The 18,080-nt window shown below is 48.0% G+C and overlaps 1 protein-coding gene across 2 annotated transcripts in view; it reads left to right on the forward strand.

The window, feature by feature from the left end:
* Nucleotides 1–18,080, forward strand: part of LOC126199353 (probable cytochrome P450 6a20) — a 116,399-nt gene that overhangs the window by 32,493 nt on the left and 65,826 nt on the right. Inside the window, exon 3 of one of the 2 annotated variants that reach the window (XM_049936213.1) lies at nucleotides 8,494–8,682. The exons of the other annotated variant lie outside the window; for it this stretch is intronic. Coding sequence (XP_049792170.1) covers nucleotides 8,494–8,682 — 189 coding nt within the window. The remainder of the gene's footprint in view (nucleotides 1–8,493; nucleotides 8,683–18,080) is intronic. 2 annotated transcript variants of the gene reach the window in all.

An 18,080-nucleotide genomic window follows, 5' to 3' on the forward strand; every position in this document is an offset into this window, starting at 1 on the left:
GCACCTCTACCGGCGCAGAATGTATCAGAAGGCTCATTAACTACTTTCTACACGTGCCCGAGTCTAACGTACCGGTGGCAGGCTGCTGCTCGCCTCGCACCTCAGTTCGGCCACTAAATTGAGTTTCGGCGCCATTCGGTCAAGCTGTCTTTTCTCATCTCTCACACCACCAACTACGATGTTAGTCCCAAGCATACGATTGTCTGTAACCTACAGACGAGGAAAGGGAATGTCGCTGCCGTGGGTTTGTATGTTGCAGTTTTGTGGTGTCCTGCATTACCACGAACTTACTCTGATTCTATGTCAGTTGGTTAATTTTTATTCACAGTTATTATTAAGTTTGATATACCAATGAGTCAAAACATTATGATCGCTGCCCATAGCGAGACTGAATGCCGCCTGCTGGTGACGCGGTTAAGCAATGATGTAAGGAAAGTATACAGGGTGTCCGGAAAACAAACTTCTAGGACTTATGGCGGGGAGTGAGTAGGCAACATTTAGCCCGCCCAGCTAGCCGCGCGGCCTAACGCGCTGTTTCCCGAGCAGGAAGGCGTGCCGGTCTCCGGCACGAATCCGTCTGGCGGATTAGTGTCGAGGTCCGGTGTGCCGGCCAGTCTGTAGATGGTTTTTAGGCTGTTTTTCATCTGCCTCGGCGAATGCGGGCTGGTTCCCCTTATTCAGCCTCAATTACACTACTTAGGCGACTGCTGTGCAAACGTTGTCTCCACGTACGCATACACCATAATTAATCTACCACGCAAACATTTGGGGTACACTCGTCTGGTATGGGACGTTACTGGGGGCCGAACCACACAAAAATCCTGGGTTCGGTGTTAGGCGGCGGTGGGGTGGGTTGACTGCTGTGGCCTGATACGGCGGGGACGAAGTCTCTCCGTCGTTTCTAGGTCCCCGGTTCAATACATGATACACATAATATTATGAAGAGAAGCCGATCTTTGGAAATGTACCGTTTCTGACTGAACATTTACGCAGTTCTTTTCAGACAGTAGTTAACTATTGGTAACTGCAGCACCTACAAAAATTCTGACTTTACTGTTAATAATGTCTGTGAGGTCATTAACCTACGTCATGATCAGCAACGATACTAACACACTTCCCTTCTGCGCACCCGAAGTTGCGGTGCAAGTTTTAGGTGATTCACCCTGTATATTATCAGTCATATGCTACAGGAAGTGCTGGTATCTTTGAATGTGGAGTATGTAAGGAGGATTAAACCAAGACTACGCATTTTGCTTCGTATAAGAAGAAAGCGCAGTTTGCAAAAGAAAAAAAAAATGGAGTCAGATCACAAAGTAAGTTGGGATTTTTTGCCTATCGAGCTGCATGTATTGGTCCATGGGATCAGGTGTAACACAATCGTAGTTGTCGCCATAGATGCCATAGATGCCATAGAAATCACATGTAGAAAAAATATCGTGTTTTTACACCTGACAGGCTCGAATCTCCATGCTAGCAGTGTCAGTGAGGGCATTATGACCTCAAATGCGGATGGCTTATGGGGGGAGGGGGGAGCTTTATGGAGGCCAGAGGCCGTGGGGGTGGTGGAGGGCTGCAGATGCCCGGCTAACTTTCATTCAAATCGGTCGACATTTAAGTGTACTACACATGATGGGGTTTGAACCAAAACCTTAGGACAGATGGATGGATATGATAGTTGCACCTGCGAAGAGAATAAGGCAAGTGCCGACCCTCGATTTCCCAGGAACTTTGCTCAGTGGAAGAGAGATCGAAATAAGCGTACACATGTCTACGCTTATCCGTAGATACTCGACCGTCTCTGAAAAATCGATGGTCAAAGTTTTCGAGCTATTTTTGTGGTCATTTATGTGGCTCTTACCGCGCAATATCTTCACGCGAAATGGTGGCGTAGTGGTTAACGTAATGGCTTCTTGATTTTTCGCCCCATGAACGAAATCTGATTGTTTTTAAAAAAAATTGTTTTCATTGTTTTCATTTATCTACCCATGTTCTTAGAGGGTTACTGCACGAATGATACAAGGTCGTCATATTAATTGTAAAATTATAACTGGATTTCACAGTATGTGTCACATATTTATTATATAATATATATATGTGTGTGTGTGTGTGTGTGTATGGTATACTGAATGGTTACAGTCTTCTTAAATTCCCGTATTTCGATATTTCATTCTCATATCAATTCTCATTTATATTTTATTTATTTATTTATATTTATTATATTTTATTCATATATTTATTATTCAGGAAGATTTGATGCATTCCCTTCGAAACAGAGATATTCCAGAAACCACGAGGATCGCGCCAAGTAGGTTTATCACAGTGACATTTCGTCATATGAATCTCTCTCGGGAAACAAACGTCGTTAACACTGGTGAAGACTTCGCGCGTTGGCAATAATTTCGCGCCGGACCAAGCATAACGAATCAATTTTCCGATAACTGGCGCTTGCAATTGATTATGAGTATAGGTACACACAGGTATTTCACCGAAAACAATTTCAGATAATTCTCTTGTTCTTTTGTTTAAGTCATTCATCTGTCAAACAGTTAGCACATCGATAAGAACGACATTATACCAATATGCAGTGGAAAAGATTTGTGTAGTATTCTTCTGCACATATGGATATATAAATGAAAAACAAAAATTAATGTACTGATCGAATTTCGTACACTGGGCGCAAAACTAAGAAGCCGCGACGCTAACAACTGTTTTTTGTAACATTTTTTTTCCACTAGACCACTTCCACTTCAAAAGTTCGCTTCTATCACCCATAGTACCCCAAAAATGTAACCTACAAACAAAAACAATATCTAATACCACCGTCACTTTCGCCCTAAAAGCTAACGACGACGGATTTTTGCCAGCACTTTAAGTTCCGCTCGCGAAGAGAAACGAAACAAGCCTTCGATCGTTCTATAGAAGAAGGAGGAATAAGGGAAAGGGTACAATATTTCCTTTTATTTAATTTAATTATTTAAATTTAAGCAAGGTCGTCTTCTCGTTCATCTAGGATTAAATACTCTGTAATTACTGTTGATGTCTCACATCAGTCCATCCTGTGCCATACCTTCAATCTCTTTTCACACCCAGTGTACCCCAATGCGCTGGAGGATGCGTTAACAACGACTCCAACTAATCGCAAAGAGAGAATCGTACAACACCTCGCACTGTAAAACCGCGTAGTTGCTCGTTAGAATGGTGCCAAAAATAAAAAAACTCTCACTAAAAAAGTGTGACAACGCCATGCGTTTAACCTACACCGTGGCATTATGTCGAGTAGCGGGGTAGTAAGTGATGTCAGGATGAGTCGGTTCGGTGGGCTCTACGGACTGAGGCGTCCGTCGCAACAACGATGCCAACAGGCGGCGTGTGAGGAACCAACAGTGGGCAGCCATATCACAAACGAAACGGTGCATGTCGGTGTCGACAGCGGCGAATATGGGGCAGAGAGCCCCTGAGCCACCACTTCGCCTGAGCTTATCGAGCGTCGAAGACCACATGATGTACCTCGAAAATACCTCGAAAACTTCGATTGTCGTTTCCTCAGAAACGGTCGAGTATCTACGGATAAGCCGAGATACACGTTCACTTGTTTAAATCCCTCTTCCACTGAGCGAAGTGTCTGGCAAATCGGGTTATGGCACTTGCCGTGTTATCCTCGTTAGCTGTATATAGATATTTGCACTGCGTAATATCGCTTAAATAGCACAAAATTTAAGAAAATTGTCATCTAGGTGTTCGACACCAGAGCCTTCCGAATTGCTTGAATGTGGGGCAAGGGGCGGGGCCGGATGTATGATGGCAATGGCATCTGTTGGGGCTAGACTGTTAGCTAAAAGTGAAAGTAGGCCTGGTAATTAGTCGCAGGTCGATACACCGCTTCCCGTCAGATCACCAAAGTTGAGCACCATCGGTGACAACATGAAACATATTCGCAGTTGCGAATATGGACAGCCGTCAGTGGTATTATCGAATGACGACAGTGAAAATCTGTGGCGAACCAACCGAAACTCGAACCCGGACTTCCTGTTTATCGCGGGCATTGCTTTGCTCCTAGGATACCAGGGCACGCTTTACGGCCTGACCCAAACCTCCATTCGTAGTCAACCATGTGTCTGTAACATGCACTTGTACATCCACTATGTATTTTCAGGTACAGGGGAGATATTTTAAATGGAAGTGGCTTGCCCGGTGTCGTCGAATAAATACGATATTGCAGTGCTGGTGTTGTTCAGAAGTACGATGCCATGTTCTTTCTAACATGCAAATCCTAAGGAATAGGCACTGCGGCATCTAAAGTCGTTACGAAGTACATTAAATGCATTTGTTGTTGCAAATATGGACAATCATCAGCTGAATAGTGGAATGACGACAATGAAAATTTGCGCCGGACCGGGTCTCAAACTCGGATTTCCGTCTTAACGCGAGCGGTCGCCTTAACTGCGTTAGCTATCCGTGCGCGAGTCACTGCACAAATTTTGACTGTCTGTCATTCCCGTATACAGCTGATGGTTGTTCGTGTTCGCAACTGCGAATACATTTAATGTGGTTCATAACGTGTGCAGACGCCGCAATGCCTGTTCCTTCAGACTTGCATGTACACTCATGTTCATGAATTAAGGATAACTGCAGAATGTGGTGCCACACAACGTGGCACTACACAAAACTAGCGCTAATAGCACAGGCACATAAGGAACACACACGACACAGATCTGTAAGTCCACGGTATTGGTAATAGTTGAGAAAACCGTTCCGAAACACATGTGCTACAAAACGCCACTGTTTCCTGCGCATGTACCCCGACATCAGTATGGGATATGATCACCATGCACACGTACACAGGCCGCACAACGGGTTGGCATACTCTGGATCAGGTGGTCGAGCAGCTGTTGGGGTATAGCCGTTCTTGCACCAGTGCCTGTCGCAGCTCCTGAAGTGTCGTAGGGGTTTGAAGACATGCAGCGATACGTCGACCGAGAGCATCCCAGACGCGCTCGATGGAGTTAAGATCTGGAGAACAGGCAGGCCACTCCATTCGCCCGATATTTCCTGTTTCAAGGTACACATCCATGGTGGCAGCTCGATCAGGAGGAAGGTGGGACCCACTGCACCCTTGAAAAGGCGGACATACTGGTGCAAAATGACGTCCCGATACACCTGACCTGTTACAGTTTCTCTGTCAAAGACATGCAGGGGTGTGCGTGCACCAATCATAATCCCACCCCACACCATCAAACCACGACATCCATACAGGACCCTTTCAACGCCATTAAGGGCTTGGTATCTGGTTCCTGGTTCACGCCAAATGAAAAACCGGCAAGAATCACTGTTCAGAATACAGCTGTACTCGTTCGTGAACATAACCTGGGACCACTGTTCCAATGACCATGTACTGTGTTCTTGACACCAGGCTTTACTGGCTCTCCTGTGACCAGGAGTCAGTGGAATGCACCTTGCAGGTCTCCGGGCGAATAATGTCTGTTCAGTCATCTGTAGACTGTGTGTCTGGAGACAACTGTTCCAGTGGCTGCGGTAAGGTCCCGAGCAAGGCTACATGCAGTACTCCGTGGCCGTCTGCAGACACTGATGGTGAGATGTCGGTGTTCTTGTGGTGTTGTAGACCGTGGACGTCCCATACTGTAGCTCCTGGACACATTTCCTGTCTTCTGGAATCGTTGCCATAATCTTGAGATCACACTTTGTGGCTCACGGAGTGCCCGTGCTACGACCTGCTGTATTTGACCAGCCTCCAGTCGCCCTGGTATTCTACCCCTCATAACGACATCAATATGTGTGCTTTGAGCCATTTTCAACACACAGTCACCATAAGCACGTCTGAAAACGTCTGCACACTTACTCGCTGCACCGTACTCTGACAGGCACCAACACACTTCTGCGTATGTGGACTGCTGTCAGCGCCACCGTGCGACGACCGCAGCTCAAATGCATGGTATGGTCATACCCCAAGGTGATTTAAACCCGCAAACCGCCACCAGAGCCTTGTTCACTATATATAAGCATTATCCTTAAGCCGGCCGAAGTGGCCGTGCGGTTAAAGGCGCTGCAGTCTGGAACCGCAGGACCACTACGGTCGCAGGTTCGAATCCTGCCTCGGGCATGGATGTTTGTGATGTCCTTAGGTTAGTTAGGTTTAACTAGTTCTAAGTTCTAGGGGACTAATGACCTCAGCAGTTGAGTCCCATAGTGCTCAGAGCCATTATCCTTAATTTATGAGCATGAAGGTATGTCCAAAGGAATAATGCAGCGCACTTCCGATCAACGCAGGCACTGCAATACCACATTGATTTACCGACATCAGGGAAGCGACTTTCAACTAAAGTGTTTCCCCTGTACTGAAATATATACACTCCTGGAAATTGAAATAAGAACACCGTGAATTCATTGTCCCAGGAAGGGGAAACTTTATTGACACATTCCTGGGGTCAGATACATCACATGATCACACTGACAGAACCACAGGCACATAGACACAGGCAACAGAGCATGCACAATGTCGGCACTAGTACAGTGTATATCCACCTTTCGCAGCAATGCAGGCTGCTATTCTCCCATGGAGACGATCGTAGAGATGCTGGATGTAGTCCTGTGGAACGGCTTGCCATGCCATTTCCACCTGGCGCCTCAGTTGGACCAGCGTTCGTGCTGGACGTGCAGACCGCGTGAGACGACGCTTCATCCAGTCCCAAACATGCTCAATGGGGGACAGATCCGGAGATCTTGCTGGCCAGGGTAGTTGACTTACACCTTCTAGAGCACGTTGGGTGGCACGGGATACATGCGGACGTGCATTGTCCTGTTGGAACAGCAAGTTCCCTTGCCGGTCTAGGAATGGTAGAACGATGGGTTCGATGACGGTTTGGATGTACCGTGCACTATTCAGTGTCCCCTCGACGATCACCAGTGGTGTACGGCCAGTGTAGGAGATCGCTCCCCACACCATGATGCCGGGTGTTGGCCCTGTGTGCCTCGGTCGTATGCAGTCCTGATTGTGGCGCTCACCTGCACGGCGCCAAACACGCATACGACCATCATTGGCACCAAGGCAGAAGCGACTCTCATCGCTGAAGACGACACGTCTCCATTCGTCCCTCCATTCACGCCTGTCGCGACACCACTGGAGGCGGGCTGCACGATGTTGGGGCGTGAGCGGAAGACGGCCTAACGGTGTGCGGGACCGTAGCCCAGCTTCATGGAGACGGTTGCGAATGGTCCTCGCCGATACCCCAGGAGCAACAGTGTCCCTAATTTGCTGGGAAGTGGGGGTGCGGTCCCCTACGGCACTGCGTAGGATCCTACGGTCTTGGCGTGCATCCGTGCGTCGCTGCGGTCCGGTCCCAGGTCGACGGGCACGTGCACCTTCCGCCGACCACTGGCGACAACATCGATGTACTGTGGAGACCTCACGCCCCACGTGTTGAGCAATTCGGCGGTACGTCCACCCGGCCTCCCGCATGCCCACTATACGCCCTCGCTCAAAGTCCGTCAACTGCACATACGGTTCACGTCCACGCTGTCGCGGCATGCTACCAGTGTTAAAGACTGCGATGGAGCTCCGTATGCCATGGCAAACTGTCTGACACTGACGGCGGCGGTGCACAAATGCTGCGCAGCTAGCGCCATTCGACGGCCAACACCGCGGTTCCTGGTGTGTCCGCTGTGCCGTGCGTGTGATCATTGCTTGTACAGCCCTCTCGCAGTGTCCGGAGCAAGTATGGTGGGTCTGACACACGGTGTCAATGTGTTCTTTTTTCCATTTCCAGGAGTGTGTAATGGATTTATGAGTGCAGGCTGTAGACGCATAGTTGAAGTTCAGGTCAGGCCGTGAAGCGTGCATGGTAGCCTAATCATAAGGCGACAGATCGCGGTAAGGGGAAAATCCGTGTTCCGGGTCCTCGTCCGGCATAAATTTTCAGTCGTCATTCCAGTACACAGTTGATGGTTGTCCATATTCGCGGTTGCGAATGCGTTTAGTGTATTTCATAGTGGCTGTAGTCGCCGCAGTGTCTGCTCCTGTGGACATGCATGCACGTCCGGAAGAACATTGCATCGCGCTTCTGAACAACGCAGTCGCTGCAGTATCGTATATAAAACTGGTAACGGCCGAGAGAGCCATGTGCTGACACCATATCCCTCCATATCTGCATCCGATCGAGACAGTTGGCTGAGGATGACATGACTGTTGGTCGGTTCCGTTAGATCTTCCGAGGCCTGCTCGGACGGAGTTTAGTTTCGCAGGAGACACACACGTTACTTTTATTAGATTACACTTAATTTCTCTGGTTTCCCTGTACGTTCCTAGTCAGACGCTGTCGGGTCAGGCAATCTCCCACTACATCTATACACTGAGAACCACTGGGTGATCCTGGATGATCCTGTGCAACCTTCACATCGTTGTTCCACTACAGGGTCAAGTGACCGAATAGCAAGTAGAACGCCAGGTAACTGAAGTGTGCAGCCTTTTGTTTGCTACAGCCAGATGGAAGGCCAGCCATTCTGCGGCTTCTACCGCTTGCGGGATCCGCTGCTGCTCGTGAGGGATGCTGATCTGGCGAGGACGATGCTCGTCAGGGACTTCCCATCCTTCCACGACAACAGTGCCCGCGTCGACGAGAACCTCGACCCGTTGTTCGCGAGGAATCCATTCTTTCTGAAAGGCGAAAAGTAAGTATCGCCTACAAAATAATACGTTTAACTGAAAATCTTTTAAATTAGACTGTTTCGTGGAGAAGTATAAACGTTCTTGACTGCATACTTCATTGTACTTGTAATTGGCTACAGCTCGCTCTGCGTTAACATCTGTGCTGCTTCACAGCATCTGTATTTACAAAACGTGCAGACTGATTTTGCATTCAGAATGAGATTTTCACTCTGCAGCGGAATGTGCGCTGACATGAAACTTCCTGGCAGATTAAAACTGTGTGCCGTACCGAGACTCGAACTCGGGACCTTTGCGTTTCACGGGCAAGTGCTCTACCAACTGAGCTACCCAAGCACGACTCACGCTCTTTCCTCACACCTTTACTTCTGCCAGTACCTCGTCTCCTACCTTACAAGCTTTACAGAAGCTCTCCTGCGAACCTTGCAGAACTAGCACTCCTGGAAGAAAGGATATTGCAGAGACATGGCTGTGGCTTCTGTGAAGTTTGGAAGGTAGGAGACGAGGTACTGGCAGAATTGAAGCTGTGAGAAGAGCTCGTGAGTCGTGCGTGAGTAGCTCAGTTGGTTGGGCACTTGCCCGCGAAAGGCAAAGGTCCCGAGTTCGAGTCTCGGTCCGGCACGCAGATTTAATCTGTCGTGAAATTTCAGATTTTGCATTGGTATCCATTTAGATGGATGTAAGGTAGCGATTCTTATCTTCAATCATTGTTGTTTGGTACCATTTGACAAAATTGACAGTTCATTGCAACACTGCTGTAAAGTGCGTTGAATTCTACCAAGCTCGAACGATACAAAGTAGATAATTTCCTGACTATCCGATGATAGCAAGGAATAACACAGAAGGCTTACTCATTTCTAAAACTGTCAATGGCTCAGAATGTATATTGTCTCTCCGGTTTCTGGATGTAATTTAATTTTAAATTTATTGCTTGAAAAATAATCTTTAATCTTGAAAAAATAAATATTACTCTTCTCTCTCCCGCAAGAGATTATTTCTCGAAACGAGAATAATGTCTTTCATTTACAGAGATAGATTTTATTTTATGTGGTGCACAATAAACGTATGGTGGAGAGAAGTATAGATCTTGTCATATAACCGTGAATCAAGAATTGTTACCCTGGCGAAATAAGTTGAAAATACTAAAAACTGAAATGTTACTAATCTGATTTCCATGTATAAATGCTTTTAACTGGCGATGAGGTGGAAGCAGGTAGGAGGACCTCAGGCACTGTCTTCTCATAGTACTCATATACAAGGCCGCAGCTTGAGCCCCATGGGGGCAGGGTAAGTGTTTCATGGAACCAGCCATGAGATAACAGCCAAAGGCCGCCTGAAGGTTGCACCCAATCGCCGACGGCAGAGGGAAAAACTGCGCGATGTGGACCAATTTTGATGCCACAAAACGATTAAGAAACTCGACGCGTTGAAGTGTGTCCTTGCGGCCCAGGAGGTTCTGCGGATGACGTGTAATAGGCGACGGAAATTCGTTGCCGCTGTGCGTGATACCGTGGGGGTAAAGGTAATGCCCAGGTACCGGAAAGCAGGGGTGCCACTTCACCTTGCTGGAGGCCTCGTCCAATGTACATGGCTGATGATTTGGCGACATTCATGGCACTGACAGCGGCAGCCCCATAACGTATGATCAATTCGTGGGGATGCCCATTCGGGCTGATACCGGAAACAGAAAACGATGGATCACTTTATCGAAGGCACTATCGAAGTCTATAGCGACAACCGCTGCACGGAGTTCGCAGGCCGCCGGCATCGCAGTTAAGACGCGGCGTTCCCCTGTGGCAGTCTGTATGTTAACCCGTCCCCTAGGCGTCGTTTGCTCTGGAGAGAGGATATGAGGGAGTATTGTTCGTTCGGAGATGCATTGCCAGTAATCGAGCGAAAATCTTATAATCGGCATTGAGTAGGGTGAGCGGTCTGTAACTAATGACCGTCGAACCACGGGCTGGTTTGTGGATTGAAATGGTGATGCCCTCAACAAAGGCGGGTGGGATTGCTTGGTCAGATGTCATCAGTACTTGATACATGGTCGTCCACCACGGTGCCATGAGGTCCTGGTAAAATTCAATCGGTAAGCCGTCAATGCCGGGCGATCTGTTGACTGCACCCTTGTCGACTGCGTTGTCGACTTCGTCTCCTGTGACCGCCACTGTCAGCTTCCGTGTGGGGAAGGGTGCAAGTGATGTAATGGAAAATGGAATCGTCTGCTTCAGTATCAGCATCTTCTATGGCGGTAGTAGTTGACGAATGCATGAACGATGTCCTTCTGATTGGTCATCTGTGGGCCATGAGGCGTGGTCAGAGTGTTGATGATCAGCCGACGACGTCGTCGATCGTCGGACACTATATGACGCATGTATGGAATTTCCAAACCTGTATGATTGTGGAGCCGTGTCCGTATCACCACCCTTTGCAATTTCCGGCGTACCAGCGCAGTTATCCTCGCCTTAGTTCTTTGCCGTTCCAATTGGTTGTCTGGGGTTGGTGGCTGAGTGTCCAGATCTCTGAGAATCGCATAATAGAAGTCAACAGTGTTGCGATGCCAGTCAGCTATGTCCTCCCCGTATCTCATCAGTGTCCTCCGGATCGCTGGTTTGGCGCAGTCCATCCACCATGTCATTGTCGAGCGGTAGCGGGGAAGGCTGTCTATGTCTCAGTGACTTGTTCGCGACAAGTCAGGTCATGCGGGTGAGAAGTATTTAGTTTCCATGGCCTACGGCCCACCATACAGATTGCGGCGGAAGGAGGACCATGCAGATGTTAGCGCAATGGTCGGTAAAGGCTAGTAGCCAGCGTTCGGCGCCCCGTATTGCAGATCTAAGAGTCTGTGAGGCATATATCCTGTCTAGACGGGTTGCGGAATGGCTGGTAAGAAAGGTATGGTCAGAACGGTCGCCATGTTGAACTTCCCAGGTATCCTGAAGCAGGAGGTCCTGCACCACTATGCACAGTTTCTGGCATATAGTATAGTGTGCAACCTGATCTTTGTGGTGCAGAACGCAGTTAAACTCACCTCCTAGTAGGCAGTGGTCGTATTGCCCTGAAAACAGGGGGGCGATTTCCTCTGAATAAAACTGGCACAGTTCATGTCGTTGGTCGGTGCCTGAAGGAGCGTAGACATGAATGATGCGTGTCTCCAAGGCAGTGAGTGCCACGCCCCGCGTTGATGGAAGGAAGGCTACGACGGTCGTAGGTGGCCACTCCATGGCCCATAGGATCACTCGCGGAGACGTGTGTGGTATAGCCATTGATATCTAGGAGACTGGACAAGTGACCTTCCTGCAGAAGGGCGAATTCAGTATCAAAACCGCAGAACATTTCCTGCATAAGGCTGATTTTCCCCCTGGAACGGATATTGTTGCTATCCGGTAGGCCTGGTGGTGGGCTGCTGGAGGCTGGTCCACTCTAGCGTCAGCGCAACGGTGTGGGCGTCGCAGTGGAACGATATCCCGCTCGCCAGCAGGGGATTCTGGGGAGAGTATGAGAATATGGAACGGATATTGTTGTTATCCAGTAAGCCTGGTGGCGGGCTGCTGGAGGCTGGTCCACTCTGGCGTCAGCGCAACGGTGTGGGCGTCGCAGTGGAACGTTATCCCGCTCGACAGCAGGGGATTCTGAGGAGAGTATGAGAGTATGGAACGGATATTGTTATCTGGTAGGCATGGTGGCGGGCTGCTGGAGGCTGGTCCACTCTGGCGTCAGCCCAACGGTGTGGGCGTCGCAGTGGAACGTTGTCCCGCTCGCCAGCAGGGGATTCTGGGGAGACTATGATTGGTGGATTGGCCCCAACGGCGCAGGATCACGTAACAGGTCCCACTCCCCGACCTCCTCCTCGTGCCACGGCGTGGAGGCGGGCATTGGTGTATCGTCCATTTTGTCTGCAGAAGATTATGTAGTGGTTTGTGGTGTAGTTTCGGCTGTGCTACGTCCAGTAAGCAGTTCAGCGCCCGCATGGGGCATCGGGGAGAGGGGCGCAGGCACACATGTGGATGCCTCCGCGCTCATAACATCTTCGTCGTCAGTAGCGGTTTCGGGGTAGTCGTGCGGATCGATGGTTGCGTCATCCTCGACCTGCAACTTTCCTGTTGGTCGGAAACGGTGCGGCGCCTCCTCTTGCAACGTTTCGGATAACGTTGTTTCCTAATGCGAGCCTCCTTGTCCGCCGAAGGAAGGGAGTCGCGTCGCTCTGGAGGGAAGGCCGCCGTAGGGACGATGAACGAGTCGATCTCCATCGTGCTGCCGAGGTAGGGTCAGCGGCCGGTCGCGCGGCTCCGTCGGAGCGGGGTAGATGACCGGCCGAGGCGGTGGGCCGTCCGAGGCGCTCTCCGTCGGGGTATGGTCGGGCTCCTTTGTGGCGACACGGTGGCGTCGAAAAGCGGTAGGAGAAGGAGGAGCAGAAGCGTAGGTCACCGGTAGCACGGTAGGATGCGACGGGGGTAGTCCTCCGGCAGCTGGAAGTTGCGTAATACGCCGTTGACATTCGGATCTAAGGTGGCTTTCTTTGGCGCATCCGGAACAGGTCCGAGGCTGGCCGTCTTATATAATTATTGCACGGCATCCCGTCTTAGGACTAGACGTTGCTTCGGAGACCTGTCGGACGCCGTGTAGGACAGGGTATGTCAAAAAAAAAAAAATGGTTCAAATGGCTCTGAGCACTATGGGACTCAACATCTTAGGTCATCAGTCCCCTAGAACTTAGAACTACTTAAACCTAACTAACCTAAGGGCATCACACACACCCATGCCCGAGGCAGGATTCGAACCTGCGACCGTAGCAGTCCCGCGGTTCCGGACTGCAACGCCAGAACCGCACGACCACCGCGGCCGGCTGTCAAAAACTGTGTCCACTTCTCTGCAGTGTGGCCAGGAACTGTGCCGTACGCTCGGAGTGCCGCGACGACTTCCTCTGCAGGAAGTTCGAATGGCAATTCGGAAATTCGTATCGTACGCTTACCTAAACCCGCGTGGTCGACGGTTACCGCCCCTACATTGCCATCGGCATTACAGAAGCGGAGCCCCTGTTTGGTCTCACGTAGGATGTGTTCGCACGCCGCGTCGTTAATGGTTCAAAATGGCTCTGAGCACTATCGGACCCAACTTCTGAGGTCATCAGTCCCCTAGAACTTAGAACTACTTAAACCTAACTAACCTAAGGACATCACACACATCCATGCCCAAGGCAGGATTCGAACCTGCTACCGCAGCGGTCTCGCGGTTCCAGACTGTAGCGCCTAGAGCCGCACGGCCACTCAGACCGGCGAGCGTCGTTAATGATTTTAACATAGACAGTGCTGCTCACGATCGACAAATGTATTCCGATAATATCGGTCGCCGGTATCTTCACTTCCTCTTGCAGAAAACGCTCCACCTCGAGTGCTTTGGGTCGGCACAATCATTGCAGAAAGTAAATCGGAGTGTAGATTTACGGTAACGGATCGCCGTGGATCGTATACGGAAAGCCGGCACTTAAGCAACGGCCGTCAGAATGGAAACAAGGCGAGCTCGCGCTCCGCACACGGAAAACACGGAAGCGTCTGCTCTGTTGCCCTGCCAAAACCAGACTGCCTTTTTTGTTCGTTATTGTTCGTTGTGGACGTCCCATGACACCTGTTCAAGTTCATCGTTGATCCGTTCACTCAGTTTCTTATTACAGAGGGCAAACCTCTCAGCTATAGAGTATGCCTAATCAACTACCCGTAAAAGTGGACGCGTTACCCCCATGTTTTCAAGCGACTGTAGCACGAAAACGGTACGTTTTCGGACGGGGTTGAAATTCAAAATATTACCTACTCACACCCCTCGACAAGTCCTAGAAGTTCGCAACGCGAATTTCCGAACATCCTGTATATGAATGAGTGTTTCGGTATCTCTTCATTCTGTTTAGTAGTTTAGGGATATTTGTGTGAGAGCAATGAAGTGTAGTACTTGGTGTGATGATTAGTAATAAGCACAACAGATGATCCTTTTAAAAATACTTATATAAACTGAAAATCATATTTATTTATTGGAAGTGTTGTGTACGACTTTGTACACAATCTACATCTACATGTAAATCTTCGTGATTACTCTTCTACTCACAATAAAGTGCCTGGCAGAGGGTTCAATGAACCATCTTCAAGCTGTCTGTATACCATTCCACTCTCGAATGGCACGTGGGAAAAATGAGCACTTAAATTTTTCTGTGCGAGCCCTGATTTCTCTTGTTTTATCGTGATGATCATTTCTCCCTATTTAGGTGGGTGCCAACCGAATGTTTTCACACTCGTAGGAGAAAACTGGTGATTGAAATTTCATGAGAAGATCCCGTCGCAACGAAAAACGCCTTTGTTTTAATGATTGCCACTCCAGTTCAGGTATCATGTCTGTGGAACTATCTTCCCTATTTCGCGATAATACAAAACGAGCTGCCCTTCTTTGTACTTTTTCGATGTCATCCGTCAGTCCCACCTGATGCGGATCCCACACCGCACAGCAATACTCCAGAATAGGGCGGACAAGCGTGTTGTAAGCAGTCTCTGTAGTAGACCTGTTGCACCTTCTAAGTGTTCTGCCAATGAACCGCAGTCTTTGGTTTGCTCTACCCATAATATTATCTATGTGATCGTTCCAATTTAGGTTGTTTGTAAATGTAATCCCTAAGTATTTAGTTGAATTTACAGCCCTCAGATTTGTGTGACTTATCGCGTAATCAAATTTAACTGATTTCTTTTAGTACTCATGTGAATAACTTAACACTTTTCCTTATTCAGGGTCAATTGCCACTTTTCGCACCATACAGATATCTTGTCTAAATCAATTTGCAAGTCGTTTTGATCATCTGATGACTTTACAAGACGCTAAATGACAGCAACATCTGCAAGCAATCTAAGACGGCTACTCAGATTGTCTCGTATGTCGTTAATATAGATCAGGAACAATTGAGGGCGTATAACACATCCTTGGGGAACGCCGGATATTACTTCTGTTTCACTCGATTACTTTCCGTCTATTACTGCGAACTTTCTGACAGGAAATCACGAATCCAGTCGCACAACTGAGGCGATACTCCGTAGGCACGCAGTTTGGTTAGAAGACACTTGTGAGGAACGGTGTCGAAAGCCTTCTGGAAATCTAAAAACGTGGAATCAATTTGAATTTGACATCCCCTGTCGGTAGCACTTATTACTTCATGAGTGTAAAGAGCTAGTTGTGTTTCACAAGAACGATATTTTCTGAATCCGTGCTGACTGTGTGTTAATAAATCGCTTCGAGGTACTTCCTAATGTTCGAATACAGTATATGTTCTAAAACCCTACTGCAAATCGACGTTAGTGATATGGGCCTGTAGTTCAGCGGATTACTCCTACTTTCCCTTTTTGGGTATTGGTGTGACTTGAGCAATTTTCCAGTCTTTAGGTACTGATCTTTTTGTGAGCGAGTGGTTGTATATAATTGCTAAATATGGAACTATTTTATCAACATACTCTGAGAGGAACCTGACTGGTACACAATCTGGACCGGAGGCCTTGCCTTTATTAAGTGATTTAAGCTGCTTCGTTACTCCGAGGATATCTACTTCTATGTTTCTCACTTTTGGCAGTTGTTCTTGATTGGAATTCAGGAATATTACTTCGTCTTCTTTGGTGAAGGCATTTCCGAAAACTGTGTTTAATAATAATGGTGAGGCGAGGTGAGCTGTAGAGTGGTGCAGCAGCTGTTGTTGTAGGAAAGCTGAACAGCAGCAGAAATGATGAAAAAACAAGTTAACAAAAAAATGGTTCAAATGGCTCTGAGCACTATGGGACTCAACATCTATGGTCATAAGTCCCCTAGAACGTAGAACTACTTAAACCTAACTAACCTAAGGACATCACACAACACCCAGTCATCACGAGGCAGAGAAAAGGCCCGGACCCCGCCGGGAATCGAACCCGGGAACCCGGGCGCGGGAAGCGAGAACGCTACCGCACGACCACGAGCTGCGGACGAACAAGTTAACACAATAAACTGAAGATTTACTTACTTTCTCCAGATCTACGAAGACTCATTACAAGTAATACAGCAAGAAACAGTCCAGTTATCACAGGACGAGGCGCGAACGATAGTGTCGAAGCCCTTGTTGGGAGAAGGGCAGCAACTGGCTCTCCTACATTGTGGCGGCAGAGGGCGCTCGGAATACGAAGCTGCTGGAGGTGTGGCATGACTGGTCTGCCGGGACACGAGCGACCGCTGTCGGCATCAGGCGGAAATTATAAATTCCGTTGCTATGGCGCCTGTGGGGTGGTATCGATACATGATACCACAGGAAGCGATAGAACCTTGGAGAACTCTGTACTTCAGATTTCATGTAGGGAAGAACTTTAACTGTGTATGTAATCAGGTGCAGATCCAGGACCAAAACATTGAGAGTTTCAATTAAGTGTCCATTGCCCTTATTTGGGAATTTGGGTGTTATCTGTGGACCATTTTTCTGGGTAGTTTCACCTGATTCAGAGGTTATTTACCCTTTGAGTTCTCAGGATTGGGAGTGTGGGGACAGACAGTAGGCAATTTAAATACAGGATGCCCAGGACAAATGGTCAATATTCAGGGATATCACAGGATTTGAAGCAAAAATCTTCATTCAGAAATATGCCCTACTCTGAATGATTTCTGAAATAGAACATATTTAATGTACATTGTTATTTATTTTCTTTACTATTCAATATATCGTCAGGTTGACACATGTAAACATGTACAGCAATTAGAAGACATTACAAAATGGGCTTTACAAACTAACAATTGAAAAATATGTATGTTTAACTCATTCTCCTCTAAGCATTATCGAACATGTCATATAAGAGGTGTTTCACTGTTCGAATATCCCACTGTCAACTTCAATGCAACTCTTGGGAGAACACTTCCCTAATGAGGACTGCTCTATCCATGATGCGACCAAACAGTTCATCTCATCATCCGTTTGTGCACCTCAGACTTCACCCAACTCCATAAACATTAATCTAATGGCATAAGGTCTGTGATTAGCGTAAGTGCAGTTGAGATGTTCCTTCACCTGTCTGGTAAAATATGGAGGAGCTTCGTCATGCTGGCAGTGCACTGTAGTCCGCGTGGCCAAAGAAACGTCCTCCAGGTGTTCAACAAACAAACATTACAAAAATAGAAGTAATTCTGTTCCGTCATTCGCTAGTTTAAATTGACTCGAGATATCAACATGTTACCGATCGTGCCGCACCAAACATTAATCGAAGACCGAACTGGAAATAGGTTTCAATTGTAGCGTGTGGATTTTCCTGCGACCATTGCGGATTATTATGTGTGTTATTGATTAAGAGTGCAACCGGAATTCCATTGTTAAATGCAGAGAAGAGAGAGAAAAGCCGGGAAGAGTACATTGAAGGCCTCTATGAGG

The sequence above is a fragment of the Schistocerca nitens genome, chromosome 8 (genome assembly GCF_023898315.1).
Source record: "Schistocerca nitens isolate TAMUIC-IGC-003100 chromosome 8, iqSchNite1.1, whole genome shotgun sequence".
Lineage (NCBI taxonomy): Eukaryota > Metazoa > Arthropoda > Insecta > Orthoptera > Acrididae > Schistocerca > Schistocerca nitens.